Genomic DNA, 26,443 nt, shown 5'->3' on the forward strand with positions numbered 1-26,443 from the left:
GTTCCTCCATGAGAGCTTGCAGATACCTGCACGTCCCTCTGCCCCCTGACATGTCACCAGGTGTTTGCAGCCCCCTGATTTCCTCCATCTCCATTAATGATGTTGGAGCTGAGAAAAGGAGCTCACCTTCAGGTGCCCATGTGGTGTACATTAAAGGGAGGGCAGAGGAATCCCAGGTCCTGTGGGTCTGGGGCAGGCACGGGTGTGAGCTGAGCCCCGTTCTAGTCCCAGGACTAAAACCCTGAATGAGATGCCTTAACTGACTCTGCTGGATCCCTTCCCTGAACAGAGGATAAAGAAGATGATTCCCTGACTTTGTCTGGATGCCCAAACTGATAGCGGGACAAGAAGATGTGATTGTTACACTTAATTGGTTTTCTGTAAAGAGAAATGAGCATGCTGTCAAGAAGTGTGTGTGCCCAGGGGAGGGAGGGAACCCCAGGGATCCCTTCGGGCTGTTTCCCAGCAGGTTCCCCTGCAGCCCCAGGGCCATGGGCAGGGAGCCTGGTGGGGGGCAGAGCAAGGGAGGCCTTGGGCTGGGCCTGTGCTGCTGAGCTGGGCCGGGCTCCTGGGCCCAAGGGGAGCTCCTGGCAAGCGGGCAGCGCTGCAGAGAGCCAGCTCTGCCCAGGAGCAGCTCCTCTGCCCAGCGCAGCAGGGCTGGGGGCACTGCCTGCAGAGACAGAGTGGGTAAAGGCAGGCAGAAGTGGCAGGATGCACAGAGCTCGCTGGGGGAGAACACTTGCCAGCCCTGACCCCGGTAAGTCTCTGGCTGGAGGGCAATGCAGCCGCAGCTCCTGGAGGAAGGAGAAGCCGCGCGTGCAGGCAGGGGTGCCCAGGGCTGTGGTGCAGAGCAGGGTCCCTGCTGTGCCCCAGGGGCTGTGTGCCGGGGCAGGGCCTCTGCCGCCTGCCAGGCTCAGCACTCAGCCTGCCCGGGGAGCTGCCCAGGGCGCTGCGGGGAGAAGCTGCGGGTGGAAGGAGCCCCCCCGGCAGGGCAGGGTCCTGCTGCTGGCGGGAGGCTGCTGTCTGGGGCAGCCTGCTCTCAGCTCCAAAGCACAACTGGGATGTATCTAAGGCGAGAAGAAAATCAGGGGTTAGATACTTTAGGCTCAGCTTTCCAGACTATTTGCTTTCATTTTTTTCTTTTTTGTCTCTGTGGGAATAGAAATAGAGGCTGCTATTTGCAAGAAGAGGCTGATACGCCTAAGCCTTCCCATTGAGGGTTACAAGGACTCCCAACAATTCCCTTGCCTGCCCCTCAGCCCAGAAGAAGCTCCACCACCACACGTGCAGTACCAGCAGGGTCTGTGTGACCTGGTCTCTCGGACGTGCCCCCAGCGAGCTGCCCCTGGGCAGAGCCCTGCTGCCAGGAGGTGTCTGCAGGGCAGAGCTGAGCACCCAGTGGGTGGGATGGGGGCTGTGACCTGCAGGCAGGAGGCGTGGGGACAGAGACCCAGCTGCAGGCAGGGACAGCTGCAGGCAGCAGAGCCATGGGCAGGGAGTGAGAGGGAGCTGCTCCCAGAAACTCCGTGGCAGAGGGGATTCAGGCACCTCCCTGCCATCCCTGCACTGGAGACGCCTTCCCCTGAGCAGCTGCATGGTCTGCTCTCCCATCCAGTAAAGCCCCTACCCCCACAACCATGGAGTCTTTCAACGTTAGCCCCTTGGCTGCCCAATCTTCAGGACAAGAGGTCACCCCAAATGCCCAGCTCTCACTCTCATTCTTGGCTTCTTCAGCAGAAGCAATGGGGCATTTCTTTGTGTTTCCCCTCCCATCCATCCTGCCCTTACTATTCTCCTCAGACTCTGGGCAGTGGGATTAAAGCCAGATCTCAAACACCAGAGTACTGAGTCCTGCTCTGGAGGTGTATCCCTGGGAGCAAAGTGCCCAAGTTGTTCTAGCCAATATGGCTCTGGGCACTGTGGTGCGTAGGGCTGGGAAATGAGCTGGCTCTATTCAGCTCACTCTGGTTTAAGGACATCCAGCGGTGTCCCTGGGGTTATCCTGCTGGAGGTTGTTGAACAGCCACTCTGCGTTACAGGTGCACAGCATCTGAACCAAACTATGAGTTTCAGAATGGGTCACCAGCTTTCCCAGGTACCCACTGCTGCAAAGCAGGGCTGAGTCCTAGAGAACTCATGGGCAGAGGCTGCTGCTCCAAACAGCACTCAGCCAACACGAAGCAGAGCTCCAGCCAGAGAAGAGAATGAAACTGCTGCTGAGAATGCGTTTGTGTAGGTGAGTGAGAAAGGAAGAGTGTTGCTGAAAGTACAGAGCTTTGTTCAGAGAAGTCTGCCCTAAATTCTCTGTGTCCTTTTGTCTTTTGGACAGGCTCCAAGGCCAAGAGTCAGCACATGTCCAACAGCAACTCCATCAGTGATTTCCTCCTCCTGCCATTCGCAGACACGCGGGAGCTGCAGCTCCTGCACTTCGCGCTCTTCCTGGCCATCTACCTGGCTGCCCTCCTGGGCAACGGCCTCATCCTCACCGCCGTAGCCTGCGACCACCACCTCCACACCCCCATGTACTTCTTCCTCCTCAACCTCGCCCTCCTCGACCTGGGCTGCATCTCCACCACTCTCCCCAAAGCCATGGCCAATGCCCTCTGGGACACCAGGGCCATTTCCTATGCAGGTTGTGCTGCACAGGTCTTTTTGTTCCTCTTCTTCATATCAGCAGAATTTTATGTTCTCACCATCATGTCCTACGACCGCTACGTTGCCATCTGCAAGCCCCTGCACTATGGGACCCTCCTGGGCAGCAGAGCTTGTGCCCAGATGGCAGCAGCTGCCTGGGGCAGTGGGTTGCTCAATGCTCTGCTGCTCACTGCCAATACATTTTCCCTGCCCCTCTGCCAAGGCAATGCTGTGGACCAGTTCTTCTGTGAAATCCCCCAGATCCTGCAGATATCCTGTGCACACTCCTACCTGAAGAGTTTTTGGGTAGTTGTGACTGGTGTCTTTTTAGCATCTGGATGTTTTGTTTTCATTGTTTTTTCCTATGTGCAGATTTTCAGGGCTGTGCTGAGGATGCCCTCTGAGCAGGGCCGGCACAAAGCCTTCTCCACCTGCCTCCCCCCCCTCTTTGTAGTCTCCCTGTTTATCAGCACTGGCTTTTTTGCTTACCTGAAGCCCCCCTCCATCTCCTCCCCATCCCTGAACCTGGTGGTGGCAGTTCTGTACTCGGTGATACCTCCAACATCGAACCCCCTCATCTACAGCATGAGGAACCAGGAGCTCAAGTGGGCTATAAGGAAAGTGATTTCATGGACGTTTCTGAATAGTGAGAAATTTCCCCTCTTTTTCCAGAAATGACTTAACTTGGTACCTCCCCTCAGGCCTGGTCCTTCTTTCATTATCATTATTGTTATTCTTATCTTTGGTATCATTTGCATTTATTATGCTCTTAGAGTAATATTTCTTTTTCATCTTACTTCTGCTGAGGATCGACACTGCTCTATTTGCTCTTGAGGCTCTGTAAATATGTGTCTAACAGAAGGTCAGAGCTGACTCTTCCATAGCATCTGCAAAATAAAACGGGATCTCCACAGTGCACTGTCTGAAGCGTCCTGCCCTGTGGCCACAACAACCCCATGCAGTGCTACAGGCTTGGGACAGACTGGCTGGAAAGCTGTGCAGAGGAAAAGGTTGGATGTAGTACTTAGGGACATGGTTTAGTGAGTGATGTTGGTGGTAGGGGGATGGTTGGACCAGATGATCTTGGAGGTCTTTTCCAACCTTAATAATTCTATGATTCTACACTTCTTACGATACAGAGCCACAAGTCCACGGTTTCCTGGTGCTTCACCAAGCCTAGGAAGTGGCTGAGGAAGAACTGGTGCCCTATATTCTCCAGCCCTTATTGCAACCATTTTTCTAGTTGGGTGCCATCGAAAGCAATGCCTGTGCCCTGTGTCTGGGCTTTGACTGATGGAAACAGGGCCCAGCAGCCATAGCAGTTTGCTGCTGTTCCTCTGGCTGTGTCCAGCACATGGCCGTGAGACAGACTCCCCCAGTCTGTGTGAGCTGAACCTGAGCCCAAAAGTCCTCAGCAAGTCCTCAGCTTGGGTCCTCCCCAAGGACTGGAGTGCGGTTGTGACTACAGGAAGGACGATCCCTCTCCTTGGGCCTGTCCATGGCTGGATGCCTTTGCATGCTCCACAGGAAAAGGGAGCATATTGATAACATGCTAACACCCCTTTCACCATCTCTGTGTCTGTGGAAGCATCAGAAAATGTCCCTCAGTCCTAAGATCCAGCAAAGCCCAGCTTCTTCTTTCGTCAGGAACCTGGAGAAATTCTCTCAAAATTTCCAACACTCTTGTGCACACAGAAAAAACACACACGTGCATGCACAAACATACACTCTCATACATGCAAAGATGTGCACACAGGGCATGGACACAGCCGACCACACACAGAGCAACTCCAACAGGGAGCAGCACCTTCACAGCCACCACACCACCAGCAGCACACACAGAGCCATGAGCAACACACCTGGCCCCATCCCATTCCCCACCTCAGCCTGATCTGCTCTGAAGGTCACCAGTGCTCCACGCATCCCCAGCAGCAATTACCCATGGGTGCAGACGCACACATGGCTATGTGGTTCCATAATTGTATGATTCACCCCTAACACACCCAGGAGTGAGCACACTCACACAGCAAATAGCCAGCAACAGAGGTGAATAAGAAGGCAGGACAGTGATCAGGAACAGGGCCTGAGCAGACCAGCCCTGACCAGCCCCATATCCACATGCAGCCGGCCCCTTGCATCCCTCTCCCCTCCTCTTCCACAGGATTCTTCCTCCTCGAGACACTTTAATCCCTTCCTTTCTTACATGCAGTGCCCTGCTCAACTACCAGTTCTCACCAATCGCATTTTCCCCCACTGATCCCTAATTTGCTATACCTGTACCCGCATTTGGTAATTCAGATACCATTGCCTACATCATCTGGGCCTCTAACAGGCAGGAGAGGTCGACATGTCACAGATTTGCTCTGTGGCAGGAGTGAGGGGTGGCATGAACAGTCCCAAGCAGGCAGTGTTTTATGGCAACTGTGCTCAAGGCAGGACAGAAAATCGTCGTTTTATGGCTGTAGGCCCGAGTATTGCCTCCATTTTTTTTAACCATTACAAACATTTCACTTCAATCAGCACACTTCAATCAACTGAAATGACTGAACAGTTCTAATACAATGTTTGAATTGTCCCATGACATTTTTTTTCTTGAATGTTTATTACAGCAAAAGAAAAAAATACCAATCTTCCCCTGTACTTGCATTGCCAGAACTCTGTCTCTTATGCACCGCACTTCATCTCCCCAGTCTTTCTGATATTTCCACCTGGCTTTATGAAACAGACCATGTTGGAAGTCACTTTTCCAGCAGACTCTCTGGACATGTGCAGTTTCCATTCTTCTCCAGATTCCCCTCCCCTCACCCTTTGATCATTCAGATAGCTGTCACCTACACAGTTGGTTCTCAGAACTTGAGGGATCTCAAGCTTGCCCATATTTCAGTTTTCTATCTCATCATCCCTACAGCCAACTCTGTAATTGCATTTCTATTCATTATTTCCTACCTATGTCAAACATTTATGTATAGTCATCCCTTGTGGAAGTTGCACCTCATTGGAGGCAACTTGGATTTGGCTCACAGCTGGGGATTGTGGGGTTTGCTTCTTTGTTGTAAAATGTTAATAACAACGACATCAAAAACTGTGCCTGTGAGCAGCCAGTTGTCTGAGGAAAAGAGGTGGGACTTGGTGCAAAGTATCTATAACAACTGTGGACTTAACAGCTATAACAGCTCTGGAATATAACAGCTATAACAGCTACAACAGGTGTGAACTTAAGTGGAGAAGTTTGGTGTAAGGCAAAGTGATGCAAGTCCCAGGTGCCTGATGAGGGAAATGGAGATGGGGATGGAGAGCTGGGGATGGAGAGGTGAGCAGCAAGGTTGTCCGTAGGTTGTCCATACAGCAGCAAGGTTGTCCATACAGTCTAGGACTTCAAGGGACTGCTTTTCCACTTATACAGATCACCTTAGGAGGCACATTGGATACATGACAACTAGAGAATGATGCTATCAGTTCTTCTGAAAACTCTAAACTAATGGAAACTAACCTTAAATAAGGAAAATGCTCTTAGTGAAGTGGTCATTGAAAACTTCCTCTTTAAACTGCATTCTTGAAACCTCACTAATTAATTGTACAAGTCTGGAAGACTGAATGAAAATGACTGAATTGTAATGAGCCCCATGGTGCATTTGGTGCTGAGTCCATAAACTTCAGGTAGTGATAAGAGAATGATGTAACTGCAGGAGAAGTTCAAGTCAGAAGGAAACTTTGAAGTGTCTAGGAGTGTTAATGGGCCCCAGTGAGGTTCATTACTGACAAAGCCTCCCCATGGACTTGTTAGAGCAGACAATGGGAGGCCATGATTGCAGGTAGGCAAAGGCACTGGGCAGGAGACTCTGATGCTGAGTAAAGGCCTTGGTTTGTTTGGTGAAGCACAAAGGCTAAAGCCTTGTCCACAGCCCCTGGGAAGGGAGGCCCTGACCCTCACCCATGGCTCAGGGCTCTTCCTGGGGCAGTGGCATGTGGGGTGTGTGATGCTGTGTGAAGGACAATGCTATGACACCTCCTGGCCTCCCCGCTGGGTTGCAAGGAGGCAACAAGGCCCCAGTGTCATGAGCACAGTATGTCTCCTCATGAGCCTCAGTAGCAGAGACAACTGCCATAGGCAGGGGGACAAAGCCCTTGGTTCTGCTGGGGCCTTCCAGCCTTGCCAGTGCTCTTGGTCTTCTCCACCACAGGCTGTCCTGCGCTGTCTTATCCCTTCCCACTTTTCCCTGAAAGCTGTAGGCACCCACCTTGCTTCTCCACCTTGCTCTCATCCAGGCATTTCCTTACTTTCACTGATGTCTCCCCACCCTCCACGGCAGTTGCTTGAAACACAATGGCATGGGCTGACCACAGGCTCCTTCTGGGTGACCTCTGACGCCACAGCACTACCCTTTCAGTGACATTTCCTCCTCCTCATGCCCAGTCTTAAACTTCCAAGAAGCAAATTGCAGCAGCTTTTACTCTCTCCTGCTGTTTCCCACCACCAGAGAAAGCTCCATCATCCACAAACCACTTCTTTAGCAGATGTCCCAAGCCATCAGCCTTCTGGAGCCCTATGGCCTGACCAGACAGAAGAAACCTCACCATAGTCTTCCAAGCCGTATTCCTGCTGCTGGCCTTCCAGCCTCTCAGGTAGATGTGACCAAGTTGTGTGCCTGTTGCTGGCCCACCATGTGCTCAGGCAGAAGGGATGTTATAACTCACACCAAGGCCTCTTCCTGCATGGGGTTTATCAGGCTCTCAGACAGAGGGCATCTCACAATCAATGTGCCAAGCAGCTGCCTTCTGCTGCCTTATCAGGGATGCTGGCAGGTGTAAGCGGAAAAGCACAGGTCTCAGCCAGGAGGCAAGGGCTGACACATCAGCTGCTTCAGGAAGAAGCCACCTCATAGGCCCTGTCCCCAGCCATGTTACTGCTGCTGGCCTGTCAGCTCCAGAGACTGAGGTGACCAGATGCTTCCTACTGGATTTTAAGTTTCCGAGGCACAACAGACCACATAAGAACACATTCACCCAGCACTCGCCTTGTGGGCCAGGACCTGAGGACACAAAAAGTAAGCTTTTTAAATGAAATTTATCAATCAAATTTTCTAACACTTTTTTAAATACGGAAACATTCTTCACAGGATCTACTGTGTTCATAGTAACACACGATGTACCTGTACCTCTGCCTCTCTCTCTTTTCTTCTTCCTCTCCCTATTATGTCTTCAGAGAGCTCTCCAATGGAAAGAGTCATGGAATCACAAAATAACTCATGTTGGAAGAGACCCCTGAATGGCATCCTCTTCAACTGTCCTGCTCAAGGCACACTAAACTAGATGCGGTTGGTCAAGGGCTCCTCTGAGCTTGGCACCATCCAGAAAGGATTTGAAAGTGTGCTCCATTCTGTGATTCAGAGAGTTAATAATGAGATTCAACAGTGTTGGCTCAAGTGCTCATCACTGAGGGATGCTGCTACAAACTGCCTGACAGGAGAACAACCACAGATGTCAACTGGGCCTGATTGTCCATCACACTTCCTACCCTCAGCCTCATCCATTTGTTAAGTCCACATAGCACCAATCGGGCCAGGAGAAGTCTTCAGGAGACAACATCAAAGGCCAAGGTGCAGGTAGACAGTGTCCCTTTCTTTTCCCTCACCTATGGGTTCAGCAATCCCATTTTTGTCCTTCAAATGCCCAGAGGTGGCTGTGGAAAAACTTGCCCCATCACCTTCCCAGGGATGGAGGTGAGGCTGACCAGCCTTAATTCTTCCCACCCTCTTTTTTCCTCTTCTGGAAGGCAGGTCTGATGTCATTCCAAGTCTCCAGAAAGCTCTCTGGTCCCCCTGGCACATTTCTGACACAGTCCAGGAAGGCAGGGGAGGGTGGTGCAGGAGACAGGCAAGAACACACAAGTCCTACCCTTGTACACCCAAAGGCAGGGCATTGCAGTGGTTGTGGTGTCCCTCTGGCTCCTGCTGCCTCTCCCAGATTCTGGGAGGCACCTCAGCCCTGCAGTGCATGACCCTGCTCTGCACTTCTCTGAGATACCCCATGGCATGAAGAATGGACACAGGGAGAGGGCATTTGTGCTCACTCATGTTCACCTCACATGCACATGCACACAATGTGCACACTGAAGCCTCATCTGTACAGGGCACACATAAGGACTTCTGACTTATCCATTAAGTGTCCCATTAAGTGTGGGGGAGTAAAACACCTCTCTGAGCTGCTTTGAGAGCCAAAAAAAGTCACACAAGAAGTAATACTCACCCCTTATTCTGTACTGTTTATACCATGACAGGTTCCAGACTTTCCAATATGTCTTCATTAATCAGCCCCCTGCAATTAGAACACGGATATCATTCCCTTAGTCTATGGGCCACCTCCCAGAAATGTCCATATTAATCAAATGTTCAGTGAATCCATTTAGTTCATGAATTGGTTTCTATCTGTTGTTGTGGCTTCACAGGACAGGAGAAGGCAGTTTGGCCCACACTGGCCAAAGGGATATCCCATACCACATGATGTGATGCTAAGCAAGAATACCGGGGGAATCGGCCAGGGGTGTCTGGGCACTGGTCAGCAGGAGGTGAGCAATAGCATTTTGCATCACTTTTTTTTTTTCCCCCTTTGTTACAAAACACTTGTTTGTTACACCAACAAGTACCTACACTTTTACCATTTTCAGTCCTCTGCCCTATTGCGCTGGTGCAGGGTATTTGAACCAATGGCTGTGGGGTGCTTATCTGCCTGCTGGGTTAAACCACAGCACAGACCAGGCCGCAGAATCTGACCCTGCAATGAACTCCTCCCCTCACCCCTGCTCCAGCCTGGGCTCATCCACTGGCCACAGTCCCTTAGGTGTGTACCTGTTCCAACACATCCTTATCCATGAGCCACAGTCCCTTCAAGGCTCTACCTACTGTGTCGTGGGCTTACCGACAGCCATAGATGGTTGCAGGTGTGCCTTCAGAGGTGTGGACTTATCCATGTGCCACACTCTCTTCAGAGGTGTACCTGCTCTAGTGTGGCCTTTTCCATTCCAGAAGGATTATGTCGAGTTCAGGGCGGCAATGTAGAGATTCAATCCAATGACAATTCAAGCAACTGTGGGGCTGGGACATACTGGCTGATAGAGTTCCAATAGGGTGAGGCTTTGGAAGAAGCCTGATGTGTTGTGGGGAAACCACAGGTATTGGTAAATCCTCAGGAAAACACACGTTTGTGTTTGAAGCCAAAGCTAGTAAGGATGGAGAGAAATTAGGAGAGCTTTGGCAATCATGGGGTCAGAGGGAGGTGGGAATGTGAGTGTGTGGTAAAAGTCTGCAGGAATGCAAGCACAGATACAGGAAAATGTAGGACAGGATGTGGAGGGGCATGGCGGAGGGCCACTGTGGGGCTGGAGCCCCCCAATGGAACCGGTGTCTTTAGGGCTACAGGTGCAGCCTCTTCCACTGAGGCCCAGCAGAGGACACCGGTCTCTTACAGCCCCTGGGCCTTGTTACCTCCTCAACCCCACAGAGCCTGGCAAGTGTCCTACCAATGTCCTGCACTCGGAATTGCACACCCCCACATCACACTGCCCCTGCCAGAGCCCCGAGCAGCCCAGGAAGTGCAGGATGCCCCTTTCCAGGGGATGCGCTCAGGCCTTGGCCATCCCCCTTGGTGAAACACATCAAGGGCTTTCAGAGCCACATCCCCACTTGATTTTCCACCTGTAACCAGTGCCTCTGATTTCCTCCTTCACCATCTCCCAGGCACAGGCACCTTGTCCGCTTGTTCCCATCGTGGTCTCTTCAGGTATGGCCCTCAGTGGAGCTGGCCAACACCCTCAAACATTTGGAGGCTTGCTTGTCTTTTACTTCTTCAGAGGCTTGCTCAAGCTTCCTGGATCTGCAGTTCAGGAACTTGGAACAGAAGGCGAATCAACATGCAAAACTCCCTCAGAAGCCAAGGCTCTGGGCATAATTCTCCTGAAGTCTTCAATTCTTATGGGGTTAATTAGGGAGATGCCAGGAGTCTTCTTAAAGGGAAAGAATTCAATAATAATAATAATAATAATAATAACAAACAACCTTCTAGAAAAGAATCTCTTCTTTCTGCATTTTTTTTTTTTAGTTGTCCGCCTACAGATAAAATGATATCAGCGACCTCCAACTGATATTAATTCTGAATGTCTTCTAAGGGACTCTGAACATGTGTTTTTAAAGACAGAAGGTCCTGTGTCATATCTCATAGTCCCAGGTGGGTGCTTCAGCTATTCCAGGGTATCCCTGAGGCAGCAGCAACATCTTTGTGGGCAACTGAATCAAGCCCTGAAGGACATTGTAGGCCAAACTGAAATGTATGTGGAAAATTCCTTAATGTAATAAATTTGTAAGAAGACTTCAATTTCAGAATTTTTTATGCTTGTCTACAAGTTATCATCATTTTTTTAAAAGGTGATGTACATGGAGCAGTGAGTTATGACACTTTCTCCCCCTTTATGTGAAGAAAAAAAAATGTAACTCTCTCCAAAAATATATTTCTTCCCAACACTTGAAAGGGAGATTATGTTCCCAGGACATGCGCATATTGGCACATTTCACCTTTACACCTCAGGTCTAAGCAGAGCAGAGAGCAATGACGGTTAGAGAGGTTGGACACATCCTGCTTTTATCTCTTTGCTGTCAAGCAGCGGCCACACCTGTGCTAGGAATTCCCTCACACATCCTTCCTGTTTATGAACCAGCCAAATCTTTATGGCACAAGTGGCAGACTCCAACACCCAGAAGCCCAGAGCACAGAATTATCAGCAAATCACAGAATCATTTAGGTTGGAAACGACCTCTAAGATTATCCAGTATAACCTTTGACCTAGCACTGCAATGTCCACCATTAAAACATGTCACAAAGCCCTACATCTTCATGTTTTTTAACGACCTCCAAGGATGATGACTCAACTACTTCCCTTGGCAGCCTGTTCCAATACTTCATAACTCTTTCAGAGAAGAAATTATTCTGAATATCAAACCTAAACCTCTCCTGGCACAACTTAAGGCTATTTCCTCTTGTCTTATCACTTGGTCTCCTGGCACAACTTAAGGCTATTTCCTCTTGTCTTATCACTTGGTACTTTGAGAAGAGACTGATCCCCACTTCACTATAGTCTTTTTAAGGTGATTGTAGAGCACCATAAGGTCTCCCCTGAGACTCCTTTTTAAGGCCCAGGGCACAGCTGAGGAAAGCAAATGTGACTCCTGTCTTAAAGGAATGCAAGATGGAAGACCCAGGAAACTGTAGGCCAGACAGCCTTTCCTCAGTTCCTGGGAATCGGATGGGGTAGCTAAACATGGAAAACATTCCCAAGCACACGGAGGATAACAAAGTGATCAGGAGTCAGCATGGATTCACCAAGAGTTTCTTGAGACTTACCAGCTTGACAGCCAGTGATATCCCTTTTGGGAAACTGGAATTCCTGGGCATCTCCCTGAAGTGCCAGGGCACTGATGTGTATAGTGCGTAGAAAAAGAGGAAGAACCAGAGGTCTGTGTGTGGTTACAGAGCTCTCATTTTGGATAGCAGAGATGGTGTGACAGCCCACAACAGGGGTGCGTCCAGGGGTGGAGAGGATTGTAAGGCATGGAGGGAGAGCAGACCTTTCAGGGGGAGAGCAGCGGCAACATAAGGAGCTTTGCCGTGGTTTTGGTGATGAGAATTCATGGGTCTGGATTAGCAGGCACACGAACATGGGTGACCTTGTTGTTGGTGTCACCTAGAGACCTCCTGTAAGGAAGAAGCAGCAGGTATGGCCTTCCTCAGACAACTGGAAAATGCCTCAAGTTTGCAGGAAATGGTCCTCACGGGGGAAGTTGAAACACTCAGATTTCTGCTAGAATACCAGTACAACAGAGCACAAGCCATCTAACGGGTTTCTGGAGGGCATCAATGCTAAATTGATGAGCATGCAAAGATATTGTTAGGACAGCCAAAGCCCTCCTAGAGTTGAATCTGGCAAAGGACGTGAAGAACAACAAGCAGGACTTCTACAAGGACATCAGCATTGAATGGAAGGCTGGATAAAATGCAGACTCACTGCTAAATACAGAGAAGGCCAAGGTGGCAGAGGACATAGAGAAGGCTGAGGCACTGCTCACTGTCCTCTTTGCCGCATTCTTTCCAACCTTGGCCTCTGGAACGGCAAGTCCTTGAGATCAGAACAAAAAAATCCTGAAGCAGGGAAGTCGTACTTTGTGAGGTGGAGGACCTTGTTAGGGAACCCTTGGGCAAACGGGATTCCAAAGAAGTGGTGGTTAAGAACACGACTGGGAGGAATAAGTAGGAATTTATAAAGCAGAAAATGTGTTTAACAAACCTGACTGCCTTCCACTAAAAGATGTCCTCAGATCGTGGAGGCTTGTGGTTGCTCAGGGAAGTTGTGGAGCCTCCATCCCTGGAGGTATTCAGAACCCATTTGGACATGGGCAACCTGCTCAGGTTGATCCTGTTTGAGCAAAGGGGTTGGCCTAGGCAATCTCCAGAGCTCCCTTCCAACCTCAAACATTCTGTCATTCTATGATACCTGGCAGTGTTTCTGGAAACTTTTCCGTGGTACCTCAAACCAGTCTGAGTCCTGGTGCCCATGGAACAGAGTTTGCTTTTAGGATGACCTCACTCACTAGGTAACCCTGATGAGCAGAGATTACAAAAGCAGGCAGTGTCTCAACCCACAGCAGTATTCCCAGGTCCAGACTCCACTGCCTTGAGGATTATGAATTGGAAGAACCTTTGGAGGCCTGTACCTTGGCCTGCCCTCAGCTGGGATAACTTGGCAGCTAGATCACGTTGGTCAGTGCTTGGTTCACCTCTCATGCCCAGAGGTGATTTTTTTTCCTCCTTTCATTTGATATCTTTCTGCTTTTTCTATCTTCTCTGCCCCAACTTGTGCCCCTGCCAGATCACCACACCTACTCAGACCAAGGGCAATCCCAGCCTGCTCTTGAAGCACAGCCTCACCAGGATCCCATTACTCTACAGGCAGGCTGTGAGGGACTACTCCAGGACGAGACGCACTGCATGAGATCAGAGGAGGGCACGTGAGAAACCCAACAGCCAGTGCAGAGGGACAGTGGCAGTAATTGCGAGCTGATGTGGGGCCAGAGCCAGGGGCTGCAGAGATCACCAGTGAAGCCCTCCAGCAGCTCCTTTCCACACCCAGGCAGGGAATAACACACCCAGCGGTGCTCCTGAGAGAGGTCAGGACACAGGACAGGAGGCACTGTGAGCTGTGGTGCCAGGCACTGACGCTCAGCCCTGGCTTTGGGGTCTCCCAGCAGGTGCTGCCAGTGCCTGCAGCCCCCAGAGCCCCCCAGCCCTGTGGGCAGCGCTGAGGCCCGTCCTGACCTTTGGGAGCTGCTCTGGCTGCAGAGGGGCTGCCAGGAGTGCTGGGGCTGGTGCTGCCCACCCACACATCCTGCCCCAGGTGTCTCCTGGTCCCTGCAGCCATGGCTGTGACTGAGGGGAGAGGCCGGCCTGGCTGGGGCGTGGGGCCTGGCAGTAGTTTGGGGGTGGTGGCCGTGTGAGAACTTGCTGCAGTGCTGTGGCTCCTGTCCACAGGCCTGTCTCTGGGCTGGCCCAGCATCACTGCCCCACTCACAGCCCCATGTCCCCTCTGTGTCGGCACTGCTTGGGGCAGAGGGCATCAGGGCCAGGGAAACAACCCCCCTGGCACGGTCCCCACAACAGAGCTTGGTGCCTTGTCCCCCCACAGCCCTCCTGGTCTGGCTACTTTTCCCAGTGCCAGGCCCCAGACCAGCCCTTGCTACGTCTCACACAGGGGCTCGCTGACAGCCCCACTCTAGAGTCTGTAGGGTCTGGGCATGGGTGACAGGACTGGTTGTTCCTCTAGTGCAGACACAGATCATAGCATGAGGAAGGAGCCAGACATTTCCAGGACCAGTTCCCACCTGGGATTTTATACTTTCCTTTTGGTTGATGCCAGCTCTGCTGAGCTTTGAAAGAAAAGCCCAGCCTTCAGGAAGTGGAAAAATCCCATTTATTATATAGAGAAAGCAATTATGTTGCTATGAGACAGTCTGCACTGCTACACACTTTGAGACTGACTTTTATCCAAGCTTCTGCTGAGACAACGCAGGTTCATTCAGCAATAGCAGTGGGAGGAGTGAATATATATTTTGGGGGGGGGGGGGAGGAGAACAGCAGAAGAACAAACAGTTAAAAATAATGAAATTAAAATAATGAAATATGGAAACAAGAAAAAATATAATAATGGAAAAGAACAAAGCACAAGGCTGGAATGGGATATATTGAGAGTCACCTGTGGAGAGATACGGGAACTTTATGATTCCTAAAAAATATAATTAAAAACACTTTCAAAATAGCATCCTTTAGTGCTTCAATCCTCACACTGTAGATGAGGGGGTTCACTGCTGGGGGAACTGCTGAATACAGAATTGCAACTGCCATGTCTAGGGATGGGGAGGAGATGGAGGGGGGCTTCAGGTAGGCAAATATGGCCATGCTGATAAACAGGGTGACCACAGTCAGGTGAGGGAGGCACGTGGAGAAGGCTTTGTGCCGTCCCTGCTCAGAGGGCATCCTCAGCACTGCCATGAAGATCTGCACATAGGACACCACAATGAAAGAAAAACATCCAAACCCCAAAAAAGCACTGAACATGAGAAATCCAGCTTCCCTGAGATAGGAGTCAGTGCAGGAGAGCTTGAGGATCTGAGGAATTTCACAGAAGAACTGGTCAACCGCATTGCCTTGGCAGAGGGGCAGGGAAAATGTATTGGCGGTGTGCAGCAGAGCATAGAGAACCCCACTGCCCCAGGCAGCTGCTGCCATCTGGGCACAAGCTCTGCTGCCCAGGAGGGTCCCATAGTGCAGGGGCTTGCAGATGGCAACGTAGCGGTCATAGGACATGACGGTGAGAACATAAAATTCTGCTGATATGAAGAAGAGGAACAAAAAGACCTGTGCAGCACATCCTGCATAGGAAATGGCCCTGGTGTCCCAGAGGGAATTGGCCATGGCTTTGGGGAGAGTGGTGGAGATGCAGCCCAGGTCGAGGACGCCGAGGTTGAGGAGGAAGAAGTACATGGGGGTGTGGAGGCGGTGGTCGCAGGCTACAGCGGTGAGGATGAGGCCGTTGCCCAGGAGGGCAGCCAGGTAGATGGCCAGGAAGAGCGCGAAGTGCAGGAGCTGCAGCTCCTGCATGTTTGCGAATGCCAGCAGGAGGAACTCGGTGGTGGAGCTGCTGTTGGACATCTGGTGCTGCCTCTGGGTATGGAGATCTGGACAGGTCGGAAAACAGCATGACAAGTCAGGGGAGTCTTCTCTGAGTTAAACCTATGCCATTCCTTGTAGACCCTCCCCCTGCCAGACTCAAATGGTTCTTCTTTCTTTGTTGAAAAATGTCATTCAACTTCATGACATAAGCTTCATTTCTAAAGTTCAGTGTGCCGTGAGAAGCAGGGACCTCTGCTCCTGGACTCTTGAGGGAATCAGTCCTGACTCAGAGCAGTGAGTGCACAGGAACATGACAGCTGGGCAAAGTTTTATTTTCAGATTTTGTCAGATGAAATCCTTTCTTACACAGAAGGCCATGTCAGCATCTGCATTCACAGTGCTACAGAATTGTTGTGGTTTAACCCGGCTGGCAGCTAAACACCACACAGCTGTTTGCTTACCCTCCCCCCTCCCTCTCTGGGATGGGGGAGAGAAACGGGAAAGTGAAGCCTGTGAGTTGAGATAAAGACAGTTTATTAAAACAGGAATATAATAATAACAATAATAATAATAGTGATAATGATAATAGTATTAATAATAATAATGTGTAAGAAACAAGTGATGCACAATGCAATTGCTCACCACCCGCTGACCGATGCCCAGCCTATCCCCGAGCAGCCGGCCCCCACCCCGGCCAGCCACCCCTATATATTGTTTAGCATGACGCCAGATGGTATGGAATACCCCTTTGGCCAGTTGGGGTCAGCTGTCCTGGGTCTGTCCCCTCCCAGCTCCTGCTGCACTCCCAGCCTGCTCGCTGGCAGGACAGAGCGAGAAGCTGAAAAGTCCTTGGCCTGGTGTAAACACTGCTCTGCAACAATTAAAGCATCAGCATGTTATCAGCGCTCTTCTCATCCTAATCCAAAACATAGCACCCTACCAGCTACTATGAGGAAAAATTAACTCTGTCCTAACTGGAACCAGGACAAGAACGAAGTTGGCAGAAAGCAGTTTTAGTGACATTTTTTTTCTACATACCCTTTTCCCCCTCTTCATGTTGAAGCAGTGTTCTCTGAAGTCAGAAATCCTGAGCATTTCTGCTGCACTCACAGGGAATGGTTTTGAGACCTGAGAGGCAAAGGGATTCCCTGTGGCTCAGAGCAGAGTGAGGGAGCTGGCTGGGCTTGTTCCCAACTGCCCTGAACCTGCAGCTTTTGGACAGCAATCACATTTCTGTTACCTGAAAAGTTGCCAGACACTGCTGAGAGCAAAGGAATCCACTGCCAGTCACTGAGTGCCCAGCCTTTCTCTAGGTACCTGAGCAAGGTCTCAGCATCACAACTCTAGCCAAGGACACCTATCACTCCTTTCACCAACCCAACGGCATGTCCTTGCATGCAGCATCTCTCTGCTTCTTTCCTGGGCTTTCAAATAACATGAAGATGCTATGGAAAATATTTGCATCCTGCAGGGCAGCTCACCACTTGAAAGGACACCTCAAGGAGATAGCCAAGTGTCCTATTGACGGTGTCTCATTAAGGGAAAGTCAACTCATTCCCCAGCCTCACAGAATGCATTGCCCGTGATCCTAGGCAGCCCCCCTGCACCACAAAGGAAAATGGGCACATGGCTGGAGAGATGCGCCTCTGCTCTGCTGGAGGTGTGGCTGCAGAGGACGTGCTTCACGCCTTGGAGCCACGGCCACCAGGGCAGGGGTTTTCCTGGGTGGGAGAGGAGACAAGGGGACTTGCTCAGAGGAAGGGCTCTGCACTGATTCGAAAAAAAATATGGTCGTTTCTGATGAATTCTCCTTCTGACAACATTTTTGGTTTTAATTGCTTATCATTCCTTGATCGTATCCCTGGAGGTTTTATTTCCAGGTTTCCCTGTCTCATATCTTAGTCCTGTTTTTGCTCACAGCCCCAACCCAATCCCTGTGCAGTAAGCTTTGCCCTTCAGAAACTTGCCTGTATGCAGGGCACCAGCTAGGGGCACGAGCATCTTTGAAGGTGTAAAACAACATGTCAGAAAGCACTGATGGGTTCAGCAAACTTGATGCTGAACCTGTCCATGAACAAAATGGAGGCTGAAGGCAATTTATCAGCCCCCTCAAAAACCTTCCGATGATCAAAGTTACAGTTCAGGAATCCCAGAGATGTGTTCAAACCTCACAGTTACTTTTCCATTTCATTCTGCAACCTCTCTCCATCCCGTAAGTGTTGGAAAGTGAAAACAAAGCAGAAAATTCCTGCCTTGAAATTCCTCATGAAAAGTCCCCTTGGATACAACCAAGGGTCAGGAAACCCCCTTGGGTTGTGCTGCGGATCTGTGAGCAGGCTGCCCCAGGCAGCAGCCTCCCACCAGCAGCAGGACCCTGCCCTGCCGGGGGGGCTCCTTCCACCCGCAGCTTCTCCCCGCAGCGCCCTGGGCAGCTCCCCGGGCAGGCTGAGTGCTGAGCCTGGCAGGCGGCAGAGGCCCTGCCCCGGCACACAGCCCCTGGGGCACAGCAGGGACCCTGCTCTGCACCACAGCCCTGGGCACCCCTGCCTGCACCCGCGGCTTCTCCTTCCTCCAGGAGCTGCGGCTGCATTGCCCTCCAGCCAGAGACTTACCGGGGTCAGGGCTGGCAAGTGTTCTCCCCCAGCGAGCTCTGTGCATCCTGCCACTTCTGCCTGCCTTTACCCACTCTGTCTCTGCAGGCAGTGCCCCCAGCCCTGCTGCGCTGGGCAGAGGAGCTGCTCCTGGGCAGAGCTGGCTCTCTGCAGCGCTGCCCGCTTGCCAGGAGCTCCCCTTGGGCCCAGGAGCCCGGCCCAGCTCAGCAGCACAGGCCCAGCCCAAGGCCTCCCTTGCTCTGCCCCCCACAGGCTCCCTGCCCATGGCCCTGGGGCTGCAGGGGAACCTGCTGGGAAACAGCCTGAAGGGATCCCTGGGCTTCTCTCCCTCCCCTGGGCACACACACTTCTTGCTAGCATGCTCATTTCTCCTAGGAGAAAGTGAATTAGCTGTAACAATCTCATCTTGTTGTCCCAGTATCAGTTAGGACATGAAGTCATGGTCAGGGACTGATCTCCTTCATCCCCACTTGAGGAAGGAATTCAGCAGAGTCAGTCGAGGCATCTCATGCTGCTTGTTATTCCTGGGGTTGGAAGGGGTCTCAGCTCCCTCCCATGTCTGCCACAGACCCGCAGGACCCGGGATTCCTCCGGCCTCAGTTCAGGTGTCCACAACATAGGCAGCTTAATGCGAATTACTGAGCCACAATAGCTCCTTAGTGGAGATGGAGGACAGGCAGGAGCTGTTCAGATGCAAACATCTGGTGAAATTTGAGGTTGATCCCCTGCGAGTCAGCTGGAGGCATTCCTTTGGGTAACTGAAATGGCAGCAGATGCCACATGTAGGACAACTGAACCTGTCCCTACTCCTTATGTGCAGGGCAGCCTGCAGAGGCTGTCAGCAGAGCAAAAGGAGTCATGTGTCACAGGGAGAGCTAAACCATTTTCTTCGTCTTCTACATGCCCCATGGCTGTAATGGCTGTTGTGTCTCAGACATCTCCACAGGGCCTCAGCTCTCACCAGCAAGGTCTCCCTGCCCTTTGTGCCTTGAGGCAGGACTCTGCAGGGGTACAACAGGTGGGTGGGGACAAAATCAGTGGTTACTTTGCAAACTACACCCTTAACAGTTCATGGGACCTTAGGGCATGCATCCACGGGTACAGGGAGAGTGTTCTGGCCAGGAGGTACTGGTTCCTTATGATCCCAGGAAGGGATCGGACAGCAGCATTCAGATACTGTAAGGGATCATTTAACTGCTCTTAGAGCTAAGACTATAAGGAGAGAAGACTATAGATGACCTACTGAATTTGGTGTGACTTCATTCTAGACACAGTACTCCACTGTTAGTTGCAGCTCTCCATTAGATGTTTGCACTGACCCTATGGGATTATTAAAGGGTGAACAAATTTTGCTGATCAGTCCTTGGCTCTCCAGTTGATGAATCAGCATATATGTGGTAATCAGGGAGTCTTGGATAGTGCCATATTGCCACTGGTGCACCATTTGGATTGCTACTGGCACTTCGACCCTGAGCAACCCCACAACTGAAGGATCCTGTGAGGGACCGGGAAAGGCAGAAAAGTGTTTAATGTGCATAAATCACCATAAATCAGCTCCAGCATGGCCAATTCCATCAGATATGGGCTGCCTCTCTCCCTGGTGGTCCATTTGCCTGGGTGACATGCAACATCTTCCTTGAAGGGATACCTTTCCTTTACACCTGACAGGAGTTGCCTCAAGAGAGTGAGGGTTTGTGCCCCCTTTCCAACTGCTTTGTCAATGCCCCCTTCCCTGGGGAGGGATCCCAGCTGCTTGACTTCCCTGTCCTCTAATTCCAGGCTACTGGCCCTGTTATCCCAGTATCAGATCAGCCAGGTGACAATGTGCTGGCCTACATGATGGATGAAATCTTTTCGCACATCTCACAGCTCCCCAAGGAACAGTGATCAGGTGCTTACTGATGATTTTATGTTATCTCACTCTTCATCCACCTGTTCCTCTGATGGCCCTATTTGGGTGTAGCCTGCCTCATCTTCTTCTTCCTCCTTCCCTGTATGAGTAGGAGCTTCTTTCCTTGCTAAACAAGCTGATTTTGTTTTTTTCTCACGTATACGTATGACTGATACAGGCACAGGTTGGTTTTGTGGCCCAGTCACAGGGCTTGGAGTTGTGTAGATTGCAACTCAGTAAGCAAAGGCCAAGCCCCAGCACATCGCAGTGATTTCTGTCTCTTTGGAATTGCCAGGGTGATGACAGTCCTTTTTCAAGCATTCTGACATTTTTTTTAGGTTTCTGCACTTGTTCAGGGGTGACGTTCCAAGGCATTGCAGGTGTCTACAGTTCTAGGTGCCCGCCCATATCCTCCCACACTCCCTGCCACTCATAATTATCCTGCCTCAAGGCACATCCCTGTGTGGCATTCTAGAAATAGGTTACCCTAACCTTAAACAAAACCTGAAACACATTCAGGAGAAATAAGAATAAGAAGAAGTTGGTTTGAACATCCCAAGGATATTGAAAGTTTTGAAGAACTATTGTACCTAGCCTGGAGGAGAAAGGGGGAGGTGAAGGAGAAAGGGAGAGGGAAGAATTGGGGAGAAGAAGTGTCCCCCCTCATCCCTCCCATAGATGTCTCCCTAAGGAGAAAAGGTAACGACTGTTAATTATGAACAGTTTCCGAGAGAAGGTTCCTCAAGTATGGAGGTGACAGCAATGCTGAGTACAACTACCAGATTAGTCTCATGACCAGCAATTTCATCATAACATAAGGTAGCGTTACCCAGTAGAGTAAACTAATAACCATAAACCAGCCCCCAGAAAGCCCCCAGCACAACAGGGAATACACCGAGTACGTAATGTGCTATCTGACAGAATTCTGAGGCGAAACACAACTACTACACCGAGATTAAAAAATAAATAAAAAAATACACCTTGTGGTCAGCAGCTATGAAGCAGATATAATGCTTGTAACCATTTTATTTTAACATGATCTGGTCATATCTGTTATTGTCTCAACCCTTTGGGCCCCACGCAACACCCATTCAGGAAGGAGGGCATCCCACAGGAGGGACCCAGAGAGGGCAGAGATGGATTGTCAAGGAGCGGTGGAGACAAGTGTCATGGACTGACTGCAATCCCCATTCCCCTGCACCACTCAGGGGAAGGAGTTACAAGAGGCTGGATGGGGGGAATGGTGTTTTTAGTTTGCTTGTGGTTCCTGATGGTTGTAGTCCACTGGTAATAGGCAATACATTCTATTAATCTGCCTATGGTAAGTCTGTCTTGCCCATGATGATAATTGATGCCCATGACGGTATTTGGTGGGTGACCTCGTGCTCTACCCCAACCCCTGAGCTCTTGTAATCATATTTTCTCCCCCTTTTCCTTGTAGGTTGGAAGTGAAAGCACAGTTGCCGTGGAGTTCACCTGCGTAGCTGGATAACACCACCACAGTAATGGAGATGGAAAGGGTTCAGCACCAGGACTGTGGCCACCCAGGGATGGCATCTCAACACCCAAGACATGCTCTGCCAGTCTGGCTGCACAGAAGAGAAGGAACAGAGGTTTCCCTGAAGGGAAGAGGAAGGCTTGATTTCCAACACAGGCATTTCTGGCACATCCCTGAGAGGCCTGTGGGAGCTGCAGGCCACAGAAGTCTCTGGGACACCAGAGGTCTTTCCTCCCAGAGACAGATTCCAAAGAGGCACCAGCTCCCAGGGGAACCTGGCCCTGGATTGTCCCCATCAGGAGAAGTCTGAGCCATGCCCAGAGGAGCCCTGGGGCTCAGGGCAGCCCTAGCATCAGGACCAAGGAGTCCTGACTGCCCCATTGTCCCCGGACCCAGAAGGACCCTCAGGCAGGGCTCTTGCAGCAGCCATCAGCCCCATCCAGCCTCCTCCCAAAGCCCTGGACTTGGAGCTCTGGACAGCTGACAGCCCCTGGGACACCCCTTGGGAAGGGGCTCCTGACACCCTCACCTTTGGGGGAGAGCTGCAGGAGCACTGGGAACGTGGAAGTCAGGTCGGAGGTGATAGTCGCACTCCAGCAACCCTCCATCTGGCTTGCTGCTGGCCCTCAGCTCAGGACAAGGAATGCCTGCCCTGGCTCCTCAACCACAGCTCCTCTGCAAGGTGCCCCTGCTCCTCCGCCCGTCAGCGAGGGTCGCCCAGTGCAACCTTGCTGCCTGCTGCCCCCACTCCTGGCCACAGAAGGACAGCGGTGGGGAGCACCCAAGCAGTGCCCAGCAGGGACCAGGCCTTGCAGGGAAGTGCCGGCACTGCCGCTGCTCCAGTGAAGATATCCTGGTGATGCAGTGCATCCATCCCCCTGTGACATCAGCACGTGTCATCTGAAGGCCTGGGAGGTCAGCAGCAAGGAGATGGCGCAGGTCGGGAGAGAGACGAGAGATTTCCCTTCTTGTCCTGAGAAACAGTCACCTCCCTTCTGCCCAGTTCTTTTCCACAGGATCCTGACAAATCCACCAGGAACATCTCCAAATGGTGACAAAGGCCATTGGATATAGGAAGTGGAGCGCTGGAGAAGTCACCACTGTCCTCCTGCCCCAACACACCTCTGATCTTGGAAGCCTTTCCAGGAAGGTGGGGTTTGAGGCTTGTCCTGGGCCTGGGCTTTTTTCAAAAGATGGGAGCGAAGACACCTGGGATGCAGCAGCCCCTCACCGTGCCTGAACTCCTCTTCTCTGCATGTCCCTCACTTGGAGAAGTAGGATGTGTTATATGGATGGAATTGCAGTGCATGCCAGGGCCTTCCTCCCTGGACGTCCCACAAGGCTCTGTGCTCTGAGAAGGCCTCAGCAACATCCCCTGGTCTGCCATGCAGGAGGCAGAGGTGGTACAAGAGGGAATGGCAAACGTAATCGCTGTTGATCATCCCCACCTGTCTCGTCTGAAGAATCTGCACCCATCCAGCACAGCCCCCCAAGCTGACGGACCTGTCCCCCCACACCTCAGCAGCTCTTCCATCCATGTCCCAGCCCTGTGACAGCAGGCGGGGATCCAGCTCCTCCTGCCTGTGCCCCAGTGTCCTGGTTCCAGTTAGGACAGAGTTAAGTAGCTCATAGTAGCTGGTAGGGTGCTATGTTTTGGATTAGGATGAGAAGAGCGCTGATAACATGCTGATGTTTTAATTGTCGCAGAGCAGTGTTTACACCAGGCCAAGGACTTTTCGGCTTCTCGCTCTGTCCTGCCAGCGAGCAGGCTGGGGGTGCAGCAGGAGCTGGGAGGGGACAGACCCAGGACAGCTGACCCAAACTGGCCAAAGGGGTATTCCATACCATCTGACGTCATGCTAAACAATATATAGGGGTGGCTGGCCGGGGTGGGGGGGCCGGCTGCTCGGGAATAGGCTGGGCATCGGTCAGCGGGTGGTGAGCAATTGCATTGTGCATCACTTGTTTTCTTACACATTATTATTGTTAATACTATTACCATTATCACTATTATTATTATTATTGTTATTATTATATTCCTGTCTTAATAAACTGTCTTTATCTCAACTCACCGGCTTCACTTTCCCGTTTCTCTCCCCCATCCCAGAGAGGGAGGGGGGAGGGTGAGCGAACGGCTGTGTGGTGTTTAGCTGCCAGCCGGGTTAAACCACAACAGTCCTTTTGGCGCCCAACGTGGGGCCCGAAGGGTTGAGATATCGACAAATCTGACCAGAGTGTGTTAAACTAAAATTGGTATAAGTATTGGACCTGCTTAATAGTTGCTAGTCACGATGTTGATTGCCTTAATCTCCAGTCTGCTGTACCTGTATTCCAAATTGAGTTTTATGGTGCGTTACTTTCTGTATGTGCTCCCTGTTGCACTGTTTATCCTTTCCGTGCCCTGGTTTAAGATTGTTATGGTACTGTGCGGTGTAACAATGGCTTATGAAGTGATGAAATATCTGGTCACGACTCTAACCTGGTATTTGTACTCAGCACTGACGTCGACTCTATACTTTGGAACCCATATCTCGGAAACTATTAGCAATTACACCTATTGCCTGTTTTCGTTAGGGAGCCAATCTGTGAAGGGGACAGGGGAAGACATGTTTCCCTACTTGTTCACTCTCCCTTTCTCCTTCACCACCACCCTTTTATCCCCCGAGCTAGTTACGGTGGTTCTCTGAGATGTTGAATATCCTTGGGATACTCAGACCAGCCTGCTCTTGTTGTTATGTCTCCTGAATGCGCTTCAGGTTTTGTTGAGGGTTAAACAACTACTTAGGAATCTCATCCGGAGATCTGTCTTGAGGCGGGATAGTTGCGAGTGGCAGGGAGTGTGGGAGGATATGGGCAGGTTTCTAGAGCAGTGGTCACCTCCAGTGTTTTGGACATTCACCCCTGAACAACTGCAAAATCCTAAAAAGCTGGCAGAATGCTTGAAAAAAAGGTGTCATGACTCTGGCAGTTCCAAAGTGACACAAATCACTGTAGCGTGCTGGGGTCTGGCTTGTGCCTATCGAGCTGCAATTGATGCTACTAGCAACCTAGCTCCAGCTCCTGCAGCCGCTCCAGCTCCAGCTCCTGCAGCCACTCCAGCTGCAGCTCCTGCAGCCGCTCCAGTTCCAGCTCCTGCAGCCGCTCCAGCTCCAGCTCCTGCAGCCGCTCCAGCTCCTGCAGCCGCTCCAGCTCCAGCTCCTGCAGCCGCTCCAGCTCCTGCAGCCGCTCCAGCTCCAGCTCCTGCAGCCGCTCCAGCTCCAGCTCCTGCAGCCGCTCCAGTTCCAGCTCCTGCAGCTACTCCAGCTCCAGCTCCTGCAGCCGCTCCAGCTCCTGCAGCCGTTCCGGCTCCTGCAGCCGCTCCAGCTCCAGCCCCTGCAGCCACTCCAGCTCCAGCTCCTGCAGCCGCTCCAGCTCCTGCTCCTGCAGCCGCTCCAGCTCCTGCAGCCGTTCCGGCTCCTGCAGCCGTTCCGGCTCCAGCTCCTGCAGCTGTTCCGGCTCCTGCAGCCGCTCCAGTTCCAGCTCCTGCAGCCGCTCCAGCTCCAGCTCCTGCAGCCGCTCCAGTTCCAGCTCCCGCAGCCACTCCAGCCCCTGCAGCTGCCCCAGCTCGTGCAGCTGCTCCCACTCCTGTGGCTGGGTCAGAGAAACGAGCTGTAGCAGTGCAAGTTGACCCCGCAGAGGGTATTCCAACCCCTGTGGCAGACCCTGTGTCTGGGTCAGAGAAACGAGCTGTAGCAGTGCAAGTTGACCCCGCAGAGGGTATTCCAACCCCTGTGGCAGACCCTGTGTCTGGGTCAGAGAAACGAGCTGTAGCAGTGCAAGTTGCCCCTGTAGACAAGGTGAAAAAATGGTATAGAGGCTCAGGTCGTTTAAAACGCAGACAGTCTTCTGCTAAGTCTGGGCGTAGTGAAGACGAGGCTGGGCCATCAAAGGTGCAGGAGACTGAAGATGAGGATGAGGATGGCGAAAAATCAACAGTAACTACCCGGACTCCATACCAGCCATCAAAGGTGCAGGAGACTGAAGATGAGGATGAGGATGTCGGAAAATCAACAGTAACTACCCGGACTCTACACCGGCCATCAAAGGTGCAGAAGACTGAAGATGAGGATGAGGATGTCGAAAAATCAACAGTAATTACCCGGACTCTATACCAGCGTGAGCTACGAGATGTGCGAAAAGATTTTGGTCGCTGTATAGGCGAGCAGCTTGTCACCTGGCTGCTCCGGTGCTGGGACACGGGAGCCAATTATGTGGAATTGGAGGGCAAGGAAGCCAGGCGGCTGGGATCCCTTGCTAGGGACGCATGCATTGACAAAGCAATTGGAGATGGAGCACAATCTCGCAGCCTCTGGAGGCGTCTCCTGTCAGCTGTGAAGGAAAGGTATCCCTTCAAGGAAGAACTTGTATGTTTACCAAGCAAATGGACCACCATGGAGAAGGGAATTCAGTACCTGAGGGAATTGGCCGTACGGGAAGTAATTTATAAGGACCTAGACGACGCACAAACATCCGCAGATCCAGATGCAGTCCGGTGTACACTACCCATGTGGCGGAAGTTTGTACAGAGTGCCCCATCATCATATGCCAACTCATTGGCAA

General features: G+C 51.5%; 4 protein-coding genes across 4 annotated transcripts in view; 2 read left to right on the top strand and 2 right to left on the bottom strand.

Annotated features, from left to right (window-relative positions):
- LOC308186393 (uncharacterized protein) overlaps nt 1-26,443 on the bottom strand; it is a 183,078-nt gene that overhangs the window by 154,643 nt on the left and 1,992 nt on the right. The window lies entirely within an intron of this gene.
- LOC308186407 (olfactory receptor 14C36-like) lies at nt 2,251-3,528 on the top strand. Its single transcript, XM_080608548.1, has one exon. The coding sequence runs from the start codon at nt 2,353-2,355 to the stop codon at nt 3,310-3,312; it is 960 nt and encodes a 319-aa protein (XP_080464674.1). The 5' UTR covers nt 2,251-2,352; the 3' UTR covers nt 3,313-3,528.
- LOC308186381 (uncharacterized protein) lies at nt 10,831-25,822 on the top strand (the record flags this gene model as incomplete). Its single annotated transcript, XM_080608528.1, has 3 exons — nt 10,831-11,056; nt 23,437-25,758; nt 25,790-25,822. The coding sequence occupies exons 2-3, from the start codon at nt 24,694-24,696 to the stop codon at nt 25,820-25,822; spliced, it is 1,098 nt and encodes a 365-aa protein (XP_080464654.1). The 5' UTR covers nt 10,831-11,056; nt 23,437-24,693.
- On the bottom strand, nt 13,581-16,795 carry LOC308186408 (olfactory receptor 14C36-like). Its single transcript, XM_080608549.1, has one exon. The coding sequence runs from the start codon at nt 15,880-15,882 to the stop codon at nt 14,923-14,925; it is 960 nt and encodes a 319-aa protein (XP_080464675.1). The 5' UTR covers nt 15,883-16,795; the 3' UTR covers nt 13,581-14,922.

This window comes from Anser brachyrhynchus (assembly GCF_964034855.1).
Source record: "Anser brachyrhynchus genome assembly, contig: SCAFFOLD_86, whole genome shotgun sequence".
Taxonomy (NCBI): Eukaryota; Metazoa; Chordata; class Aves; order Anseriformes; family Anatidae; genus Anser; species Anser brachyrhynchus.